General features: G+C 36.2%; 1 protein-coding gene across 5 annotated transcripts in view; it reads right to left on the reverse strand.

Moving 5' to 3' along the window:
* Positions 1 to 8,939, reverse strand: part of LOC113074144 (GRIP1-associated protein 1-like) — a 35,591-nt gene extending 26,652 nt beyond the window's left edge. For 3 of the 5 annotated variants that reach the window (XM_026246889.1, XM_026246886.1, XM_026246885.1), the window contains exons 1-14: positions 8,686 to 8,939; positions 7,869 to 7,935; positions 6,612 to 6,673; positions 5,532 to 5,558; positions 5,293 to 5,400; positions 4,508 to 4,664; positions 4,263 to 4,399; positions 3,411 to 3,459; positions 3,132 to 3,202; positions 2,613 to 2,660; positions 2,489 to 2,520; positions 1,962 to 2,009; positions 865 to 964; positions 513 to 590 (exon numbers count right to left, since the gene is read on the reverse strand). In XM_026246889.1, coding sequence (XP_026102674.1) covers positions 513 to 590; positions 865 to 964; positions 1,962 to 2,009; positions 2,489 to 2,520; positions 2,613 to 2,660; positions 3,132 to 3,202; positions 3,411 to 3,459; positions 4,263 to 4,399; positions 4,508 to 4,664; positions 5,293 to 5,400; positions 5,532 to 5,558; positions 6,612 to 6,673; positions 7,869 to 7,935; positions 8,686 to 8,727 — 1,026 coding nt within the window. In that variant the 5' untranslated portion in view covers positions 8,728 to 8,939. The remainder of the gene's footprint in view (positions 1 to 512; positions 591 to 864; positions 965 to 1,961; positions 2,010 to 2,488; positions 2,521 to 2,612; positions 2,661 to 3,131; positions 3,203 to 3,410; positions 3,460 to 4,262; positions 4,400 to 4,507; positions 4,665 to 5,292; positions 5,401 to 5,531; positions 5,559 to 6,611; positions 6,674 to 7,868; positions 7,936 to 8,685) is intronic. The other 2 variants (XM_026246888.1, XM_026246887.1) reach the window with 1 other exon arrangement.
* Between the last annotated feature and the right edge of the window lie 748 nt (positions 8,940 to 9,687).

Here is a 9,687-nt window from a genome sequence, read left to right on the forward strand (position 1 = left end):
CCATTATTAGATTTTTTTAAGTGGAACAATAAAAACTTAATTGTGTTCCACGCTAACAACAACACCCACATGAGCCTTTTATGGTTTATTTAATTGAATCTGTAGGACCTATTATCATTAAAATCACACTCAATTTACACAGATTAATTGCCTGCTTTCTTTCATTTATAAACCTGTTAGTAAACAGCAGATGTGGAGATTGCAGATTAATTCTCTGGAGATGCACTAACGGCCATCTGTGGCGGAATAAACATTAAAAATAAATGCTAAATGAACATTTTAACCAACTATTTATCTTCTGTACTCTTCCTATTAGTGCCTCTGATGATGTTTGCAATGGAACACTAGCATAATCTGCAGCATGTACTGTATACTACGCAATATGCAAGATTAAAACATTTAAAATGTGGCTGCATGACCACACGGCACTAATTTGTTTAATTTAGCGACTGGCATCCAGCAGTCATCTAAGAAATGAATATTTCACATTTTTAGCCAATCTTGTGCACTACCTGATCTTTGAGCGCTAGGATGGCCATCTCATGCTCTTTCTGTTTACTCTGCAGCTGCTCCTTCAGTTCAGAGACGTTCTGAAATCACACACACAAACCAACAGGCAGGAAGATTCAATGCATTTTTAGTATGACAGTGATGGATGCAGCAGTGTGTCTTTGCTCCATTAATCTCTGCAGATGTGCCTCAGTGCCAGAGTCTGATCCTGAAGCACTGACTGCACTTTCAAGGGTTTGCAAATGTTTATCATCATACTCCCTTTGTGGCCATCCATCGATCGCCCTCTGAAATGTGCAACAAATGGGCTTTAATATTAGGGAGTTTGGCACGTTGGGGCTGAGCGGATCTCACCTGGTTGGCAGACATTAAATCTGTCTGCAATTTCTGCACACGAAGATTTATGGATTTGAGCTCCTCCTCCTTCCTCTGTTGGATCTCATCAATTTTAGTCCTGTGAAAACAAATGCATCATGTGCTATGAGGGGTTTGGTGTGACTAATGTGTGCTAGGGTCTATACCCAGGCATCACAAAATGAATACCAAAATAAAACAGCAAATTCAGCGGGGTAACCATTACAGAAGATTTAATAAAGAGTTGGGTTCCAGAAGTAAAAATGCTCTAGATGTTACTTATAAACACTCAGATTTTCATTTCACAAGACATTTAGTGATGGATGGAGCGGTGTGGATTACTTATGGATTAATGTGGTGTTTTTATCAGCTGTTTGGACTCTCATTCTGACGGCACCCATTCACTGCAAAGGATCCACTGGTGAGCAAGTGATGTAATGCTACATTTATTCAAATCTCACCAATGAAGAACCAAACTCATCTACATTTTGGATGACCAAAGGGTGAAGGTGAGGGTGAGCTGAGGTATTTTTGGGTGGACTACCCCTTTAACGGATACAAATATGTATGATCCAGAATAACAGAGAACTAGGGTCAGGATAAAATTTATTTTGCGAATGCTTTTATTCAAAGCAGATCAGTTTAAAATGTACAACATTCATAGGTATCATAAACTAAATTCATAAGTATACCATCAACAGTCCGAATTCAAAATTCACCCATCAGATTCATGGGTGTTTATCTTTGTGTTCCTGTAGCTCAATTGGTAGCGCATTGCGCTTGTTGGGGGTTCGAATCCCTGGGACCACATGATAGGTAAAAAATTGATAGCCTGAATGCACTGTAAGTCGCTTTGGATAAAAGCGTCTGCTAAATGCATACATTTAAATTAATTTTGTTCTTGCATAACCAACATAGTGTGTTTACTTTGCTTTGTTTTTCCATTTCAAATGAAAGATTCAATCACTGCAATTTATCATTAGGTTCAAGCCTTATTCTGTAACACTTCATTGAGAAAATAAATAACCCAGGCTCCTAAAAAGTCCCTTTTGAGCTTTATCGCAAAGCAACTGCTCTGCTGAGTTTGTCTTTCTTACCTGCTGTCATTGTAAAGTGCTTCTTTCTCAACTTGTAGCCGCTGGAAGCTGTAAAAGAAGCATAAAGAGACTTGAATCCTCATTGGCCCTTAAAAAAAAACCACACAGCAGTGATAAATAACAGGCAACATCTCCTGATCAGGAAAAACAGGCCCTGTGTTGACCAGAGGGATGCGGATCAGAGGCAGTCATGCTGATACAGCAGTCTACTGTACAGTCAGTGCCAGCACAACAAGTTCACATTCAGACTCATTACACTGACACAGAGACTGTCGCTAGGCCACAGCCAAGTTATCATGGCATCCAGAATGGAACACTAAAAGGTGATGTAATCACACAGAGAGTTCTGAGAAGGAGGACTCGAGTTAAATGGAGGATTGAAAGTCATTCATCTTGTGCTTGAGAAGATAATGTGTTCAAATGGAACACTGACCACCAGGTAAATAATTATTTAACTTTCATTTTTAAGCTAACCATCACTGTAATACGAAAGTGCTGAACATATAATCTGAAAAAAAGCAACTTACCTTTCTTGTTTTTTCTTCAACTTATCGGAGAACTAAAAAAAAAAATAAATAAATAAAAAAGGCAATCACTGACATTTTTATCATGGAGCACAAATGCTAAATACAATAGACAAATTAGACTTACTTTAGCATTTTCTTCTTGTAGTTTTGTGATTTCTGCCTGCTTGGACATCTTCAAATGACAAGAAATACATTTCAACAAAAAAGGTATTTTGTATGGGGACTAAAATATGGATAAACAGAATAATAGAAACAGAATATTTAATCTGATAGTTGAAAAAGTGAATCAATCAGAATCCAAAATGAAATAAATTAACTGAAAATACTATTTTAAAAGTAGCATCTGATTACAAAAAATTGATCATAAAATGTAAAAGTTATTTTAAATAAGAGACTTTCTCAAATTTTCCATTGTAAAATTATCTATTCATTCTAGAAAACATTTCCAATATTTAAACTTACAAAATGCAAGTTTTATCATAGAAATGAAAGCATTCTCTGGAGCAAAGTGAGAGTGAAGGCATCCAAAATTAGCACCCATGGTGAGGGTAAAAATACACACCCATGAATCCTCATGAAATTTTGTCTTTCTGTCTTTTTCCTGCTGTTCTGTGTATTTAGAGGGCAAAACTGATGTTATTACCTCTAGTGTCTGGAGTTGTTCCCTCAGTAAGCATTTCTCCTCCATTTCCGTTTGAAGCTTTAATGCCACTTCTGAAACGCAACGTTAACAGATATTAATGCACACGACCCCTAAAATATCTTGAGTTTGAGAAGTGTGAAGAACTGATGCAAAGTCAGACCATTGTGCTGCTATATGAACATCCAGAACACAACATTCCCTTGTTCTACTCCGTTAACTCCTCGGTATGTTTGAGAAGGTCACAACTTTAAAAAGAAGTTGTCAAAAAGATGTACTCACCGCTCAGCTCATTATCTCGCAGTTCTAGTTTGATGCTTTGCACTTCGGCCTAGAGAGCACAGAAGTAGGCCATAAATATATAGAAATTAACTCTTTATCACAGGGTTTAGTTTCTACAAAGCAGCTCCACAAATAAAACCCCATTAAACATAGAAATCAGTGGATGCTGAAAGGAAAGCACTTTATGAAAGCTGACTTTATGCATATGGAAACAAATCGACCCAAGTCTTTAATAAATGTTCCTGGATTAAACTATATAAAGAACAACTGATTAGCTACGGCCCTCATTTGATCAAATCTGGTAATGCTAATGAATGGTGTGTGCTAGTCAATTACTTAACACCAGTTCACTGTCCTTGCATTCCCTTTAGTGGGCAGATCTCACAGAAAAAGCTGATGGTGGTGACTCTGCTGTGTCTGGCCACAGTTCAACCAGCATCTGTAGCCCCTGCATTAAATATGATCTCTGAGAACTCCAGCAAACTCCTCCAGATAAAGAGTGCAGCACTGCGTAGCTGAATAATTGATTTAATCTGAAACTCTACTGTTAGGATACTCGGAGTAAACTAACTTGTTTACTTTGACTGAAACTTGTATTTTTAGAGAGTCGCATAAGAATACCTAGCTGTTCCAAACTATTCATATACAGTACACCAGAAGATGCATGAACCTCAAATTCATTTGTGGTAAAGATAGCTTCATCGATTGTCATCTTGAGAGTTCTGGTATTTCTGCACATGGCTTAATTCTTATCCTAGTAGACATTTCATTTTATTGGTTCTTTCACTCCAAACCTCCTCTGCATGGTACAGCATCCCAACCCTTGTGAGACTAAAACCCATGATCTGTTACCTGATCAATCTGATCATTTCCTGGGGCTGAAGGGTCGTCACTGTGACCGCTAGCATCTGATTGGACCCCATTAGTCCCAGCCGATCCATCTGTGAGTGCTGCTTTTCCATCATTAACATCTGCATGCTCTTGAAGTGCTGCACAGATGCATTATGAATACTATAATTAAGCCCACTTCTTAAATCTTATCCTAATTTTTTTGTGAGGAAAAGCAGATGAGGGCTTTATGCATGAGTTTATTTCACCTTTTAATTTCTTCTGCAGGGCGGAGTTTTCAGCCTGTAGACGCAGGAGCTCAGCATCCACCGGACCGGAGGCGGGGCTAGAGGCGGGTCCTTCCAGCCCTTGACCCTCCCTCAGTCTCCGATTCTCTAATTCTAACTGCTCGATCTGAGAACATAACTGCACCAACACACAGCAACCCATCAGAAAATTTATGTAAAACCTCAACACATAATGGGTACAAAGGTGAAGACTATCATCTCTGTGATGTGCCACTTTTTATCAAATATAAACACTACTGCTCAAAAGTGTGAGATCAGTAAGATTTTATCATTTTTGTTTGAAATTAAAACATTTTTATCCAGCAAGGATGCATTAACTTGATCAGAAGCGACAGTAAAGACATTTGTAAAGTTACAAAAGATTTCTATTTCAATCAAAAGCTGTTCTTATGAACTTTCTATTCATCTATTTAAAAACCTCAAAAATATTAAGTAACAACTGTTTTCAGCATTGATATTAAATGTTCCTTAAGCACCAAATCAGAATAATAAAATGATTTCTGAAGGAACATGTGCCACTGATTACTGGAGCAATGTATATTGATTCTTCCATAGATACTGTCTGCCATTTTGGATGTAATTTTGTCTAAATTGTAGCAATGTGACTACTGTGTAAGACAATTTTTGTTCTAGTTATAAATTACTGATGTAGTTCCTGTGACTGTGAACAATTGGTTTTTTAGTATAGTTGTGCATAAATGCTCATGGTCATGACAGGGGTTAAATACTGTGTGTGGGCTCAGCACCTTGGACAGCTCTTGCATGAGTGTGCTGTTCTGCAGTCTGAAGTCATCTTCCTGACTGTGTAACTTGCCCTGAAGCATTTGATTCTCATTGAGTAAGGCATCTACCTCCTGAAAATAAGACAATAAAACAGCATGGTTAGAAGACAAAAAGCTTTCCCAAAGAACTCAGGGTATCATTTTATTTTATTCCTATTCAAATAATGTCAAAAATCAAATACTGATATAAGAAGAAATCTCACCTGTGCTTTCTTGCTCTTATTTAAAGCCTGAGGGTGAAAAAGAAAACATTATCTAAACAAAATTAATAACTAAAATAGAATTAATCCTAGAATGCGACCAAGATATTTTGTTTCTTCAAAAGAATGGATTTTAAATAATTTAGCATTGCATCACTTGCTCGCCAATGGACCGAATGGGTGCCATCAGAATAAGAATCCAAACAGCTGATAAAAACATCACAATAATTCATATGTAATCCATACCGCTCCAATCCCATCTCACATCAAAATCAATTGAGATAATGGTTAGTACGGTTTTGGATTTATTTTGCTTGTAAACTGTGCTTGGTCTGCGAATATTTCTCTCCTGATTCAGACAAGATAACATTTTTAGTGGAGAAAGCAGTATTATGGATGAGGACATCTATATTAGCAACAGTTTAAACTTAAAACATCTTTATGATGGATTTGTTTCTTACAAACACACAGCTTGTCACTTCTCAAGATATTAATTGATTGACTGGAGTCGTGTGTATTACTGTGATGTTTTTATCAGCTGTTTGGACTCTCATTCTGACGGCACCCATTCACTGCAGAGGATCCATTAGTGAGCAAGTGATATAAAGATAAATCTCTCCAAATCTGTTAAGATGAAAAAACTCATCTACACCTTAGACGCCCTGAGGGTGAATAGTTTTAACTATTCCTTTAAAGATGAACTGTGCAAAACTAGCACAACCAAACAAAAACATTTAAACACTACTTTTAGCAAACTGCTTCATTGTGCCTATTCATACAGACTTATGAGTGATTTGGCAATGCTGAGTCATGGACACAATGTATTGTCTTACATTTTGATCCTTACATTTACAACACTAACAACATGATGAGACAAGTGAGTTGTGTTGCAATGCATGCAAACTGTCTAGTTCACTGTAGGAAAGTAAGAAAAAAAAAAGATGGGGGAAAAAAACAACCGGGAACAGGCCAGAAAAGTAATTTACTCCCAGCCCATTAAAAGAGAAGGCAAGAAAATAGCACACAAAGCAAATTCACAAGGCCTGCAATAAAGCTAGACCTCTATCTCATGGCAATGACTACCTTCTGTGCTTTGACATAGTCTTTCTCCAGGTTCGAGGTCTTCTGACGGACACTGTTGAGCTCTGTAACACAGAATAATAAAGTTACAACATAACTAGGTACTAAACTCACTTCATGCAATGAAACACAAATATGTGCATTTATCACTTTTGACAGACAGCTGCACAAGCAGAAACTGCTAATGCATTTTGTTAATAATTAGCAGGCCTATATAAACTAATAAAAGTCAACATAATAGCCTGCATACTTGAAATCAGAGTTTTCTCAAAAAAAAATGTGAAGGACTGCCAAGTCATTCATAATTTCATAAGATGCTGTGCTGTTAAAATAACATCTACCTTTACTTACCAATAAGGAGATTTCAAAACTGTAAATGAGTAGTTTCCATACACTTTAAAGTTGCTGTTTTGTTTTTGCATTTTATAACTGTTTCGTTTATTCCATAATTATGGAATTCTGCAATATTTTTATTCCATAATTCCACTTAGTATGTTTCCATGAGAACCAGATAAAATTATTTAGGGACAAAATATTAATAAATAAATAATCACATTTCAATGATTATTTCTGAAGATAAAATAAAGTAAGGATTCCCAAACCCTTTAAACTAAAATATTTATTTTTAAGTTAATATGTCAATAATAGAACAACCCATTATCATGTTCACAGTCCACTGATCACATGACATGCCTTTAAATATTTTATAATTTCAAATTATACAATGTAGAGTTTTGTTTTAAACAAATTGTATTCTTTAAATGTTTAACTCTATAGGATTGAGGTGTATGAGCAAAACATGAACTCCTTGATGTATTTTAAGCTTCTGCAAATATTTACTTTAATAAATTAGGTCACATTTGCACACCAAGATCAATATTTATAAGTTCATAAATTGATGTTTGAACTAGACTAAGTTCTGATTACACACAACTGGTGCAACCGGCCCCAGGCCCTCAGAAACCAGAATAAGAACATCTATCTTTATAGATCTTAAATAAATCATTGAATAAATGTGATCATGCTCTCAGCTACCAATAAGAGTTACTCCCACAACTTTTTGACAGAATTAAATCTTTAAAAATCAACCGATACTATATCTGAAAATAAAATTAAAAAAATGTGACAAATGTTGAAACAGGTTCAACAAGACATCTGACTTTTAACAACAACAAATTACAATCTGCTGCATTAATATCACAAAACACGTTGGTCAGTGTTTTGAATAAGTAAAGGTTTAGGTTTACATTCTCCACTCACCTGCTGTATTTTTCCGCAGATCATCAGATAGTTGGTAGTTCTGTGTTCTCAGCTCCAAAAGCTGAGCCTGTCGACAAACACATTAAAAGAGAAACTCATAAAGCAAAAACATATTATATGAGTAATATTTGTGGTAAGGAATTATTTCATACATTATTGATTAATGTAAATCAGGAATAACGACCACCTAGACAACAAATCATCATAAAAGCATCATACAGTCTCTTTTTATGCTATGAATCATTTTAAAACCGTGGTTTACAATGTATTAAAGAGTTTGTTTACGTAATGGAAACGTTTAATTAAATAGTCTGGTTGCTATGAAACTGAATATTAAATGCTTCTAGAGTTTGGTCTAGCAAAACAAGAGCGATTTGATATTTAATAGACTAACTTTCACGCAAAATATGTATGAAGTACACATATAACCTAAGTTGCAAACCCTTTAATTGTGTAGAAACTAACGGTAAATACAGGTTAGCGTGCTAACAGGCTAAACAAATATTTATTAGGTCACAAACGCGTCGAACAGGGACTATATTCAATTTCATATCGACGAATAGTAATTTTGTTAACTTAACGATAGCATACACTAAATAAAATATCGTAATCGTCCATTAAAATAAATTTTCGGCCTCATAACAGTTAGCTTGCAGGCTACAGCTAACAGAGTCCCAATCCGCTTCATCTTCACCAATAAAACAAACTCCTTTACACATATTCTCAACCGAAATAATGTCTATTCATGTTAACGATCTCGTATGTGCATCACATCCTGTATCAGATGTAACTTAAACGCAAATAGAGAGATTTGTACCTGCATACGGTGGAACTCCTCTTCTGACAGTGCCTGCGCCATCTTCACTACAGCAAAACACTGCTAACAGAGTACAAACTCTCTCTAGCTGCTATTACTGTGTTTGCTGTCAGCCTTGTTTTAGCAAATTAACTGTCATTCTGATTAGATAAAGGCTAAAGATGCAGCTTTCCGATGTAGCCCATCTAAACGCTTTCTTTGGCTTGCTGACAGAACCCCCACCGTGAGTGACGTCTGCACCTGTCCTGTAGATGGCGCACTAACACAATGTATTCACTAGGTAGTGACTGATAACCATAGACAGTAAAAGATAACAAGGGCTGTGGCTCAAAAACCCAATGGCGTCTGTAAACCTGACTAGTGAGCTGACTACCTAGACGACACCTGTGGGCCCCTATGTTTATTGGTCAAAAACGAGTTAAAGCTATAGATCGAGCATTCACTATGGCGATCTGTTCACACTGGAAATCTAAATCAGTGGTGCGGTGCCCCCAGAAAATTGAAATGAGGTGGCCAGATGAGGCTATAGTCTTGTGTGTGGCACAAATCTTGGGGTGGCACAAAAAAATTATGAAAAAGGGGGGTTTGCAATATATATATATGTTTAATGCAGCTCTGTGGGACATGGAATACATTAACCATGCAGTTACACATGAATAAATAATGTTTTGATATTTTAAAAATAAAAAATTTAAAACTGATGTTTTTAATAAAAAAAAAAAAATGAAAGGGTACCTTAAATGTGAAATTAAAACTGCCAGTAGGTGTCAGCGAGTCACTGTTAATAAGCGAGTCACTGCGATTGAACAGAATCAATTAAACGGTTGATTCATTCAGGAACGAAACTCTTTTCATGTTGCTCAGAGACGCAAAACAGTGGCTGTGTTTGGAATGATTTTTGTTTAAGGAATGTAGCAAAAAAAGGGAATATGTTGTCTTAAACGTAAGCCTCTTAACTTCTTGTTTATTGAACTGTTGTATAAAGTCAATATTACATTTGTA

Source organism: Carassius auratus, unplaced genomic scaffold, assembly GCF_003368295.1.
Source record: "Carassius auratus strain Wakin unplaced genomic scaffold, ASM336829v1 scaf_tig00013767, whole genome shotgun sequence".
Taxonomy (NCBI): Eukaryota; Metazoa; Chordata; class Actinopteri; order Cypriniformes; family Cyprinidae; genus Carassius; species Carassius auratus.